We start from the raw sequence: 14,254 nt of genomic DNA on the forward strand, positions 1-14,254 counted from the left end.
CAATAGAAAAAAGTCAGAAAAATCTTCCCTAGGCAATCTCTCAAAAGGGACCATTTCTCCATAATTGGAAGCTAATGGTACAAATTCTAATAACAGTTATCATAGGCGCTGGAGCCAGATTGCCAAGTTCAAAGGCAGCTCCCCAGCTTAGGGGCTGTATGACCTTGAGCAAGTTTCATGACCTTCTTTGCTTCAGGATCCACATCTGTAAAGTAGGAACAGTATTTGTACCTTCCTCTTAAGGTCATTGTGGAGATTCAATAACATGGTAAAGTGCTAGCATAATTGTGGCACAAAATAAGTTCTCCATCAGTGTTTCTTGGTTAGATGGTATGTATCAGGCCCTGTGCTCAGTTTTCTCAGCAAAGCTACTGAGCGAGTTGCTCTCTCAAACATTGCAGAAGGGAACACTGACATGGAGAAAGGGGAAGTGACACCCCAAAGCCATGTGGCCAGTAAGTGCTCCAACCAGGATTCAAGCCCAGCTCTGCTGGCTCCAAAAATTCTCTTACACCATCACAGTTTCACATGTTGTACCTGTGTACCCCCTAGAAGAAGTTTGAAAAGCCGTGTACTTTCCTGAGCATTTTTATATAGGCAAATAAGCATTTCCGTTGTGATGTAAAGTAGTTACAGAGAATGTGGTTTGGGGAGTACATGGAACATAGGCAGTTAGGAATAAAACTGTTATATCACCTTTTATTGCATGCAAAGATATTTAAATACCATCATAACTAGATACCCACCAATATCCATAAAAAAATATGTGAACAAGTTATTTTAAAGAACCTTATATTCCTCCTTTGTCTTCTTTAAACATGCATTTCCATTTAAACATACTTCCCCTGAAAGAAATGTTAGAATCTTTTTTGATCATTTTACAACAAATAGAATTTCTTCCCATGTATATATGACTATAAGAGTTTAAAATTTTCTTGTGTATATAATTTCTTTAAAATTAATAGAGCACAATTCACTGAAATAACACTGATATATAATTCTGACAAGTAATGATTAAACATAAAAAGTAAAACTTTATTAGAATTTCATATTATAATGAGGTAGGGGTAGGGGCATTTGTGGGGCCTTGATTGATGGTACCGGCCAATTGTCCCTCCCAGAAGTATTTATATCTTGGACAGTGCACCATAGTAAGGTTCAGGATGGGTAAGGGTCGGTCTTCTGTCTTTCTTTTGCAAAGGGGAGAACCTAGGCTGTGGATATCTCCTTAAGATGATTTGATTTTAGGAAGGAACATGCACGGAAGTTAGAAATGGGGAAAGTTTCCTTTAAAACTGTTTCAGATAGTCCTTAGGACGCCTGTTTGAAAGGGCTGCTCTATACCGCTGAGCTATGTTGACAGGGATATTGACAAGCTGGACCCGATGTTGCCCCCATTTTCAAGGTGACTCATTCCCTCTTCCTTGACAATGAAGTCTGGTGCTGTTTAGTTATTGGTTTTATCCCAAACCACAGTAATTGTCATTGAGAGTCATGAAGGATGTTCGTTGAAGGAAGCCCAGGGAAGGGCAAGATGGCAAACCTGAAGTGAGGCTGGAATCTGGAACTTTCTAGCCTCTCTACCTACTCTCCATTTAGGGCCGTTGATGGGGTGGGATAAGCTGCCCATATTCTCCACCAGGCCTCAAGCCTGTGGACCCAGAGCACTGCTGCCGGGTTTCCTGGCGCCCAGGAGGAGGTGGACAGCTCTCCTGTTGCTTTTCTACATCAAACAGCCACGCTGCAGCTTCCCAAAGGGGCTGGTTATGAACAAGAACATGAGGTGTGGGGCTGCGTATTTCCTAAGCTTCTTCAGGATACTCTGTATGGTGACTGCCCCGCATGTAGTAAATGCTCAATAAATGTTTACTGAAGGTTTTATCTGGGGGTCACTGTGAGGTCATACATTCCTGTATGTATTTCCTAATTGATGACATGGAGCCCACCTAACCTCATGACTTTAGCAGATCCTATTTGTCTCAATATAAAGCAATCTCAGTTATTTAGGGAGGGTGGTGAGGAACAGCTGTTGAACTCTGACAAGGAGCTATGGAGCAAACATGGATTTAAATTGAGAGCATTTTTTAAAAAGACCCCACAATGTTGATTACGTTGATTGTACTTAACCCCGGTTTTCAAGTGTTTGCCCAAGGTTACTGAACAGCTACAAATCCATCATGTGCTTCCACAGATGGCCATCTCTCTCTTTTCCTCCTCCGACTCCATGTTCTTTCTGTTCTTCACTCCTTTATGGCCATCTTCCCTCTCTCAGAGTCTTGCCTTGAGTCTGTGGACTTAACTGGGGCACTGGAGGTTGCCATGGGAAACACAGCTGTTGTTCTTCCTCTATGAAGAGTCAGTGCAGGAGGGCGCTTGAGTCCTCGCCTCTAGCCTCTCCCTGCTGTGCGTTTTCACAGACTTCGTCTAAACCGGGAGCCGGGGGGGCGGGGGGGTGGTGCTCCATGATGCAGCTCAGCTTTCAGCTTTCACTGTGTCTCTGAAGGGGGGTTTCTCTGACCCAAGGCCAACATCTGTATAGCTGCTGTGGAAAATTGTGAAGAATCGCCAGCGTGGTCACCAAATAAGCCATGTGACAGCAACATTCATTTTGTTAGTAAATAGGTTCTGGGAAGTGAAAGATGATCTTGGATTTCCCAGGAGGGGAGGTAGCAAAGATAATGAGAAAGAAGCTGAGGAAGGAAGAATGAAAGGGGTGGGAGAGACAGAAGGGGTGGAGAGGTAAGGGAGAGACACAAGAAGGAGGGAATGCCTTAACAGGAAGGGGGGTCAGTAATGGATAGCTACCAGTGACTCTGTGAGCCTTCCTTATATTCCCAGTAACATCTGTGATCCAGCCCTGATTGTGAGCCCACATCTTCTCCTACCAGAATCCTCCCTTCCTCACTTCTCTCACTGTTTTTCCTACACTCTAAGCATGCTCCTACCCGAGGGCCTTTGCACTTGCTGTTTCCTCTGCCTGGAATGATCTTCCCTAGAGAGCAACATGGCTCCTTCCCTCACTGCATTCAGGCCTATACTCAAATGCCACCCCCTGAGAGGCCTTCTATGACCACCTGACCTCAACTAGCACACCATCTATTCTCTACCCTCTTAACCCAACTCAGGTTTCCATCATGTCTGATACAAAGGAATGATTTAGTGAATATTTATTGAGCGAATAATTAATCACTAACTCCCAGGCCCAGAACACAGGAGTCGCACATTTACCCATATATACTTTGCACTCTCCCCTCAGATATTTTGCACAAGCTGAACCCTCTGACTAGAGCACAGCTCTCTCCTCCCCACCTTCCACTTCTGCCTGGTAGATTCCCACAAACCTTCAGGTCTTGCCTTGTTTAGTAGTCTCACCTTTTTGACAGCTCCCTTGACCTCCCCAGGTTGATACAGGACCTGTCTGATCCACACTGCCTGGGCAGTGCCTACTGACCTCCATCACAGCACAAATCACTGGCATGACACGTCTATTTAGTCTCCCATGTCCCAAGTGCATTCTTCCAGGGCCTAGAATATGGAGCGACTAAGGTCTCAGACTCCAGAGACGAGGAGTGCCAGGCCTGAGCTCGAGCTGTGTAACTTTACATAAATTACTTAACCTCTCAGGCCTAAGTGATGGTGACATTTTTTTGAAAAGAGTAAAATTAAAAGGAACAGAAGGGAACAGGAACAGCGTGATTTATGTCTCCTTCTCTTGGAGCTCTTTCTGATGTGCTTATGGTTTTATGTGTGAACATAAAGGACATAAACATGCTTGCTCTTTTCCTAGTGCAGAGCGTTGGTCCTAAAAGGATGTATTTCTCTTGTTTCCCAGGTGCCTGTCCTCAGACCCATGGACCTGATGGTGGAGGCCACCCCGCGAAGAGTATTTGCCAACGCACACACATATCATATCAACTCTATATCAGTCAACAGCGACTATGAAACCTACATGTCAGCTGATGACCTGAGGATTAACCTATGGAACTTTGAAATAACCAATCAAAGTTTTAGTATCCTTTCCTTGGGGCCAATAACCAATTGGCTTGAATTAGGAGTATTCAGGTAAGAGCAGGCTTGGGCAAAAGTGGAATGAAAGGAGCTGTCATAACTAAACACCTAGAACTTGTGGAAAACTGTCGTCTTTTAAATTACATTGGCATCTATGACGCTCTTTCATCCTAACAGCATTGGGGAAGCTTTGAGTTACAAGTTGTGGGCCAGGACGAGCTCTGCATTGGAACTCTGAATCAATTCCTTCATACAGACGAATTTGTGTGTCTTGAATTAAAACTAGATGTGACTTTATCAACTATAAGATAGGACCCTAGACTTCAGTTAAGGGTTTCTTCCTCTTATTGAAGCATTCTTCAATGGCCTGTCTGGACAGCATGGACCGCAGGTATGCATCATGATTTTTATTGTATCATAATAATGGCTGCCATTTATTGAGTTCTAAGCACTGCACTGGGAACTTTTTGCATAGAATCTCATTTGGAGATGTGCACATATAATATTAGAGCTTGATGGATTTTCATAGACAGAATACACCTGTGTAACCAATATCTGGATCAAAAACCAAACTTTATTTGCAATCCTCAAGTCCCCATCACTCTTCTTTTCCATCTCTATCCACCAAGGGTATATTTGATATGACCACCCCATAAGGTCAGTATTACTAGCTCATGTTTAGTTAAAATTTAGAGCAGTAAAGGAAATTGCTGAGTGAGTGTCTGAGCCAGTATTTTTCTGCACTATACTGACCCTCTGTTTGATAATTCAAGTCAGACACTTATTCAGTACATGTCATGTGAGCCATCCCACCACAAACCTGGAAATCTCAATCTCAGTTAATGGTTTCTCCACCCAAACAGCTGAACAACTGATGTAGGAGTCAATATTCTTTTTCTCACTCACTAGCCTTCCTACCTCCAACCCAATCTACCCTTGAGCCCTACCTTTTCTTCCTCTAAATTATATCTCAAAGCAACTCGTTTCTCTCCATCTGCACTCCTACCAGCCACACTAGCAAAGTCCACTGTTTTCTCACCGTGTGACTGCCCTCATCTATATGGTCTCCTTCTTTCTTGCTGTCTTACAAATGCTTGTTCCCTTCCAGGGGAGACCTTTCAATATGTAATCTGGGTAACATTTCTCCCCTGCTTAAAACACTCTAATAGCTTCCCATTGACATAGAATAATATCCAAGTTCTTTACCTTGGACGGGAAGATGCCACACAATCTGGACCCTGCCCCCTCTGTGGTGTCCTGTTATATCGCTCTTTGCTAATTCACTCTGCTTCAGCCAACTAATTTTTTTTTCTGTTCCTGGATACACCTTGTTGGTACTTTCATGCTTTGCACTTGCTGTCCCCTCTTTCTAGAATATTCTTTCCCCAGAGTTCACATGGCTAACTATCTGTCATCATTCAGACTTCAATCTCATGCCACCTCCTCAGAGGTATTTCCATTAATTCCCAAGTACCCCCAATAACCCTCTATCCCTGTTATCACAATAGCACTTATCACTATTTAAAATTGTTTCTTTATTTATATATTTGGTATTTCCCCATATTTGAATGTAAATTCTATGAGGAAAGGGACTTTATATGATCCATTTATGTATCCCAGTACCTGGAACATTCTGACATATTGGAAATCCCATTTGGGTTGAACATGTCAAGTTTGAAGTATTAGTAGGTCTTCCAAGTGGAGATATTTAGTAAATAGCTGATTATTAAATCTAACCTGGAAATTTTATTTTAAGAAGATATTAGACTCTAATAATTAGAGTAAAACTTTGAATGTTCTGATATAAAATAGACCCTCGTAATGGCTCAAGCATATAAAAGATTATTTCTCTTGTAAAGTCTAATATTGATTATCCCCATCACCAGACTGACTCCTCCAATTCAGAGATTCGGGTTTCTTCCATCTTGTCATCATGTTTACCTGCATCAGAACAGCAAAGGGAGAAGATTGTGGTGGACCACACTAGGGAGGCTCCTATGAGCCAAGCTAAAATAGTGTGCATTCCATTGGCTAGAAGTGAGTCATATGGCTACCTCTAACTGCAAGGCAGGCTGGGAAATGTAGTGTAGCTACTGGTACATGTGCATAAGAAAAAAAGACCTGGTTTTGGCATAGCTATCTAGTCTGCACCACAGAAGAGTGTTCAGTAGCTCCACAAGGCTTTGCAGGGAAGGCCGTTTTAAGCAGGTAGAGGTGATTTTGGAGACACTGAGAACTGGCCGTCAGGACCATGACTGGCAGCTTTTGCTGCTCACAGAGCCACCTCCACACACTGTCTGAGCCTGTGAGAACCTGCCTACAGATTGTGCCTGGAAGTGCAGCTGCTAATAGAATGAGTGTGGGTGGTGGTTCCCTTTCTCCCTTTACGTCTATTCCAAGAGCCAGAAATCTGCTCAGGCTCAGCTGCTGTCACTCGGAGCTGCTGCTGTCCCCAATCTAGATGACATGTTTTCTGAAGTTTGCCTCTAGGCCTTCAAGGGGAAGGAAGTTTCTTGAGGCATTTGGGGAGACAGACGCCTTGGGGAGAATGCAAAGGGGAAATATTAATAGCACAACTTAGGTTATATTCTGCAGATGTCAGACAGCCTGCCAGATGCTAGCATACAAATGAGACTGTGTCATTCACCCTTAAAGCAGCCATATGTAAAATAATCATTGTCATCATGAGAGTGATGATCACTGATATCTATATAGTTGTTTTCAACCAGACCACCCTAAGCACTGAGCAGAATGTACAAACCAGGGCCCTTTTGCTCATCGTCGCTGAAGTGCAGCCACCGCTGGGGGAGGAAGTGGCCACCTTTCAAAGCAGCCTGAGGAAAACATCAACCACCAGGCAGGTCTTATTAAATCCTGTGTCGCTTAGCACCATTTCTCCAATGCCCGATGGTTCAGCATGGAGTGGTGCGGGGTTCCCACAGCATGGCATGAGTACCACTGAGGTGGTAGGCACAGTCGTCTAAGCACTAGGTGGACTATTTTTGTTTTCATAATTACGAATTTATGATAATGAATAGTATAAAATACAACTGTCAAGCCTCTGATTTCCTAGGCACTGAAAAATTCCTTTAAGTTAGAAAGTATGTTTATGTAAAGAAAATCATTAAGTGAAAAGTACAACAAGTGATCTTGTGATATGGTTTTTTGTAAGTCTTAACTTCCGGTGACTAGCATTTGGTGTGACATTGGACTTATGGTTGAGAACACAGGCTTCGAGTCCAACCAGCCTAAAGTTCTCACCCAGCTCAGCTACTTGCTGGCTGTGCAAACTTTAACATGTGTCTTAACTTAGCCAACCCTCTACTTCATGACGTGTAGAGAGGAGATCTATCAAACAGAATTGTGAGAATTTGTGAGTGTTTTTAATATTGATTGTGTGTATATGAACACACACAGATATACCTAGGGCAGTACCTTGCTCAGAAATGATTCATAAACAGGGACCAACACAATCATAATTATTATTGAGAGGACAAAGAAACAGAAAAGTTGAATGTTGGAATGGTGAATTCTGCTGAATTCATTACCTGGGTCAAGTTCTCAGTTCTAGACTTTTCCTCTGGTTCTGCAGTGGGGTGCTCTTTGCAAAGTGTTGCTCATTCTACCCTAGTTACCAGGTACTTGCAGGATCTCTGAGGTTCAGGGCCCTGTGTTTAGCACCATATCAAAGTGAGGCATCCTTAGCCTCCTGACACCTGGTCTTGAATTCTCTCCTTTCCATCCACAGTGAGTCTGTCCCTGCGTGACAGGTTCTGGTTTAAAGTGGTCAAACGTTGGCCTTACTGGGTTAACTACATCAGGACAATAATAACTCATTTCTAGATAAGTGATTTTCTAGGACAGTACAGAAAAATTGCTATAAAAATCTATTGTTTCTTTACAAAAACTACATTATACCTAGGATCCTTTGAACTCTCTTCTCAGGACTAAGCATGAGTTGAACTGGGCTCTTCCTCAGTCCAATATGGGACCTATTAAATATATGCATGTTGAGTACAAGTAAAGACTGACCACAACAACTGTACCCTGCGCACCTAATTTGTGTCAGGCACTGCACTAAGTTATGGGGATATGCAAGTGAAAAGAAACAAACTGTCTGCTTTCAGAATGATTTGCAACCAATAATCAGACTATTGAATCTGTAACTACAAATAAGTCCATGAATGCATTTTTAAAAACCTACTATAGACTAGGGAATAAAAGAAGGCTTTGCTGAGGAACTGATTACTGAATTGAGACCTTACAGAAGAAGAGTGAGTTAACCTGGAAAAGAGGTGTGGAGAGATTAGTTCAGCATGTACAAAGGTCCTGTGGCAGGAGGGAGCACAGTGTGTTGGAGGAGCTCTAAGAAGGCCACTGTGACTAGGGGCCACAGAGTGAGGTAGAACACAGTGCAAGCAAGACTGGAGAGTTCTGCAGAAGTCCAGCCTCTGGACATGAGAAAGAGGATTTCTCTGGGAGAAGCCAACTGGAGTACTTCATCTTTGACCTCGTTGTTATCAGCTCTGTGAATCAGCCCTTTGTGGGTTGATTCCCTAATCAAGGGACCCTGTAACCTCAATTGGTGGCTTTCAGCTGTCACTCCTTAGTACCATGGACAGCAGCCTTTTTTAATCCAGTGAGAACCTGCCAGGCAGGCTTTGAGGGAAGCTGTAGGCCTAGTACAAATCTCTCCCTTGTGGCTGCTGTGCTTTTATCCATAAATGTGCATGTCAATCTCAGACTGGCTTTCAGCATAAAAGGAGAGCATTTTTTCCAATGACACATCCAGCACAGTGGCCTGTGTGTGCCAGGGCAGCCCCTCCTTCCCGTATTCAATGCAGCTTTGGTGGCTTTTCCCAGGCCTGGTGCCTTGCTTTTGTAGCTGCTGAGACACTGTCTCTGAGGCCAGACCTAGGGCTTTATGAGGCTGGGGATTTCTCCCACCCCCAACCCTACCGGGCCAGCCCTTTGAGCCTCAGGGAGTCAGAAAAAAGGGCAAGAACGTGGCTATGCAGACTTCTCCTGGGCTTGTTGGGCTCCCTCGGAGCTTGGAGCTCGTTATAGCTGAGTAGTTGGGAATGCAGATTCTGGAGTCAGACTCACTTGGATTTGCATCTGACTTCTTTTCCTAAGATCTGTGTGACATTGGCAAGTTGTTTAGCATCTCTCTGAACCTCAATTTCCTCATCAGTTCATGGAGACAATACCACCATCTATCTTGTAAGGTTGTTGTGAGGATTAAATGAGGTGATCATGTAAAATGCTTAGCAGAGTGCCTGGCACAGAGGGAAGGCATGGTACTGACAGTAATTAGTATCTGGAACATTTCCCCAGCCCCTGGTCTTACCTTGCTGTTCGGATTTCATTATCTTCTAAGAAAACCACAGGTTAAATGAGTCACACTCTACAGGCCTGGCATGTCGGCCTATTGACATACTGTGGGTTTTCTGCATTTTTACATATCCCTACAGAAGGCTGCTAAGTCACAAGGAATTAAAGTAAAATCCATAAACATTTATTGAGCATTTACTGTGCACTGGAAATGTCAAGATATAAAACTCTACCCCTGTTATTATATCCCATGTCATCTTGAGGGTGGGTATAATGATCAGGGTTCAACCAGAGAAGCAACACCAGGAGAGAGAGAGAGAGAGAGAGAGAGAGAGAGAGAGAGAGAGAGAGAGAAACCCAGAGAAATAAAATGAATTTCCCAAGTTCTCTGAGCAAAATAGATTTGGAATCAAAATTATATCCAAATTTCCTGACTCCATTTTGTTATGATCATGGTACTTATCATAATATTATCTTGAACTTTCCCCCATAGAAATGAGGCTCCTGGTGTCCATCTCTCTCATGGACTGTTCTAAGCCAAGGAAACTACTTTTTTAATGTTTATTGTCTTTATTTAATAATATACATTTACTGTAGGGATTATAAAATGACCTATAATCTCATCACCTAGTTTTGGTATGCATATAGGGAATTTACATCACAATTTTAACTAAATTCTAGCTAACTCAACTGTAAGAGCTCAGAAAAATAAGAAAATAAAAGGAAAAACTTTAACTCTTGATTTACCCAGAAAGCCTTCTCCTGTTTAATCTGGGACACACACATACCCTGCCCCCACACATACACATACACTCTTCCTTGCTTTATTTTTCTGTTTAGTGGTTTTTTCTGTTATCACTATCTAATATACTGTATATGGTATTTATTTACCTTGTTTAATGACCATGTCCCTACTAGAATATAGGCTACATGTATTACGCTATGTTCTCTGCACCCAGAAGAGTATAGGCTGATTCTTTGTGAACATTTGTGAAATGTGTGGAGGAATGAGTGAATGAATGAATGAATGAATGGACACAAGCTAGAGTCACTAAAGGGTAACTTACATGCTTACCTTGGAATATAATTCCCCTATAACAGTGATCGGCAAACTCATTAGTCAACAGAGCCAAATATCAACAGGACAACGATTGAAATTTCTTTTGAGAGCCAAATTTTTTAATCTTAAACTATACAGGTAGGTACATTGTTATTAACTCAATTAGGGTACTCCTAAGGCTTAGGAAGAGCCACACTCAAGGGGCCAAAGAGCCACAGTTTGCTGACCACGGCCCTATAAGAAATAACTATATCCCTAACCAGTTTGGCTCAGTGGATAGAGCATCGCCTGAGGACTCAAGGGTCTCAAGTTCGATTCCAGTCAAGGGCATGTACCTTGGTTGCGGGCACATCCCCAGTGGGGAGTGTGCAGGAGGCAGCTGATCAATGTTTCTCTCTCATCAATGTTTCTAACTCTCTATCCCTCTCCCTTCCTCTCTGTAAAAAAAAAAAATCAATAAAATATATTTTTTTAAAAAAGAACTATATTTCCTTCCTGTCTGTTCTCTCTCTCTCTCTGTCTCTCTCTCTCTCTCTCTCTCTCTCTCTCTCTCTCTCTCTCTCTCTCTCACACACACACACACACACACACACACACTCTTTTTTATGTGGCTATGGACAGACTGTATATATTTTGTACCTAACATTTCTCACCTAAAATTATATAGAGAGAGATAGATACATAGATAGATAGATAGACATAGAAAATATATTTTCCCATCCTAAAACACTACAACATTATTAAAAGAAAATGTGAAAGTAATCACTGAAAATTGAAAAGAAAAAATTGATAGACCCACTCAGATAGAACTGTCACTAACATTTGGTAGCATACCTTTCAACTCATCATTTTCAGAGTATACATTTTTAAATAACATTATGATCATACTTTAGATAGAATTTTTCATACTATGTTTTTAACTGACCTGGAATTTCACTACATAAATGATTTAGTGAGATAAATCAAAATTCCCTAATTGTACTATTTCCCTATTGTGTATATGTGTGTGTATATATATGTATGCGTATATTGTTGTCAATCTTTTTTAATGTTGCATTGCAAATGCAGACTTTTTTACAGAAAGCTTCCTCCAAATTTGGGCTTAAGAAAATGACTTTTGCATAGCCCCATTGCTACCCCTTAGCATCTTGCCATAACCCTCTCCATTCCCTCACTCCACTGCTGAGGTGATTTATGGCTCTGGCTTATTTGTTTTAACCTGATCTCTTAAGGGGTGACCTCCCGGTGTCTTCAATTATTATTTTAAATGATGCTTTAGGCTACTGCCTGGCACAGCAGTGCCCTCACCTTCCCACCCTCTGCCTTCCAAGCATGGAGCTCAGCTGCCAAACTGGCTGTGCCCCCTCCTGTCCTCGGAGCTGCCTCCAGAGTCCTAGTGGAGAGGCAGATTAACCCCTTTTGTTAGCAGACGCAATTTGCCCCGGCTCAGCATTAATACGGAATGCCATAAGCAGTCGGGGTCAGGAAGAACAGATCTGTCAAGCCCCAGGGTTAATTTAATAGCAATCTGTTGGCTGTCTGCCTTGTGTATCATCCGTGAAACCAATGCTCTGTTTTGCTTTTGCCGTTTAGTTCTTTGGGAAAACAGGGAAATAATTTGGATAGAGAGCTCTAGACGATGGGGAAGAGAAAATTGACTGTCAAAATGCATCATCCCATGTTCAAGATAATACAGGGAGCTGTGTATTGCTCATGTCCTTTCTCCTCCCTCCCCAACGTGAAGGGCAAAACCACACTGACCGAAGGTGTGTGTCTCCCTTTACAATAGTGTAAGGGTTTCTAGGCGGACAGAGGTGAAAGACACCCTACCGTCACCCCCATGAGCCATTGAATTTTTGGTAACTGGGCTCCTTCTCCCAAATGTCTCTAGAACTGAGCAAATTCTCCCTCATAAACAATTCAGGAAATCCCTTACCGTGTTCCTGTCCCAACTTCTGGCTCAAAACAAAAAAATTATCACTTCATAGGATACAAAAATCCTAGATCAGATGCTGTGTCCCAATTGTGGTTCTGAAAAATGTGGCCCCCAAAATGGACAGTGAATTAAGAGAGCACAGGCCCTGAGCAGAAGTCAGCTCCCTCCCAGATTAGCCAGGGGATAGTCCAACAGAGCCAGACTCACCACACTCAGAAGGGCTGGCTTGGGGGGGGGGGGGGGGCATTCCCCAGCAATGAGGGGCATGTGGTCCAGAACCAGGTTCTGGAGTTGGACAAACTTGGGTTCAAATGCAGCTCCTCCCCCTGTTGGTCAGTTGGCCTTGAGTAATTTACCTCCAGCAGTACTTCCTCTGCTGGAAATGGGCCTATTAATGGTACTGACCTCCTAAGGCTGAGATGAAGGTTAAATGGGACAGTCCATTTGATCATCTTTAACTGCAGGTTGGTATTCTCTTCCTCCTCGTCCTTTTCGTCATGGTTGTTAAAAAGAGGAGTAGAGTCACAGTTCACCCCCTGACCCCACAGAATCAGACCCTAACAAGCACTCTAGTCTTGAGATGCTTGAGGATGAGGGATGATGGGACGGGGAGCTGGATCCAGACGCGGATGACTCAGTGGTCACCTCCCAGGAGGGTGCTCTTGATGGTGGTGCGTGTTGCTGGTTTCCCAGATATGTCTAAGCGCTTCGTTTTCACACATTCCGACTCAGGCTTTATTTTTAGGTGAGAAAAAATAACCATGGATGTGGCACCTCCCCTACCCTCCCACACAGCAAAGCAAAGATCCCTTCCAGTGCCTCTTGTGTCTAGAGCTACCCTGGAGGAGGTCGAGAAAGCTGACGGCAGGTTTTCTTGTCCTATTTTGGGAAAGGAGAAATCTGCTCATGGCACAGCAGGGTCTGGAGGCTCTTTCTGGAGGGAGATGAAATCTGACAACAGCTGAACCCTGACCTCTGCTCACGGCACCCCATGCTGTGGCCACAAGCCCAGGGCATGGGTCAGGGGCTGGTGAGAACATCAGAGCTGCGGCTCAGGGCCTTGTTCTGGGGGGCATGGGCTCTCACTCCCCAGGGTGTGGGGCTGACTGAAATAATAAGTATAACTCTGACAGCAGTTGAGTTGAAAGGTAGTATTTTATGAATCTAGGGGACCCACACGCTCTGGAGACCCAAGTAATACTTGCACCTGGGTTTGGTGGGGGCAGATGTAGTAAAATATAATGTTAGTTCAGTCTCGAGTTAATTTTAGAAAGAACCCAACAGGATTTATAAGAGGTCATTGAAGGGGAAGTAGCAGAGCCAACGACAACGCCCTTATTACCACAAATTGGCGTGCTGGGATTGTTATAGCAGGAGCAGAGGTGATGTTTGATAATAGATGAGCACTTTGTTGGTGTTGGGGTAACTAACAATACCAGTGCATTTACTTGTACCTCATCGAAACTCTAAGGAGGGGGCTATGCTACTGACCAGGAAAAATAGAGGACTTTCATCCATGCCAGTCCCATAGGATAGTCTGTATCAAGTTATCGCTTGTCAATTCAGTAGTGTTTTCCAAAACCAGATACATAAACTCGCACACATCAACAGTTTGAGTTTAATTGTTATGCATTTATTTTCATGTGTATTACTAAAAATGTCACTAGCTTGCCCGGCTGCGTTGGAGCGTTGTCCTGTACACCGAAAGGTTGCAGGTTTGGTCCTGGTTGGGGCACGTACAGGAGGCAACTGATCAATGTTTTCTCTCACCTCTCTCTCTCTCTCTCTCTCACACACACCTTCCTCTCTCTCTCTCTCTCTCCCTCTCTCTCTCTCTCTCTCTCTCTCTCTCTTTCTCTCTCTCCTCTTGCACCTCATCAGGTGGAGATGGAAAAAAAGAAGTAACTAGCTCATTG

At 43.2% G+C, this 14,254-nt stretch overlaps 1 protein-coding gene across 5 annotated transcripts in view; it reads left to right on the forward strand.

Moving 5' to 3' along the window:
- The window catches only part of PPP2R2B (protein phosphatase 2 regulatory subunit Bbeta), a 366,511-nt gene that overhangs the window by 316,891 nt on the left and 35,366 nt on the right, over window positions 1-14,254 (forward strand). For all 5 annotated transcript variants that reach the window (XM_070414667.1, XM_070414668.1, XM_070414671.1 and 2 more), the window contains one exon: window positions 3,833-4,010. In XM_070414667.1, coding sequence (XP_070270768.1) covers window positions 3,833-4,010 — 178 coding nt within the window. The remainder of the gene's footprint in view (window positions 1-3,832; window positions 4,011-14,254) is intronic.

Source organism: Myotis yumanensis, unplaced genomic scaffold (assembly GCF_028538775.1).
Source record: "Myotis yumanensis isolate MYYU_CA2020_CCGP unplaced genomic scaffold, mMyoYum1.0.hap1 SCAF_5, whole genome shotgun sequence".
Taxonomy (NCBI): domain Eukaryota; kingdom Metazoa; phylum Chordata; class Mammalia; order Chiroptera; family Vespertilionidae; genus Myotis; species Myotis yumanensis.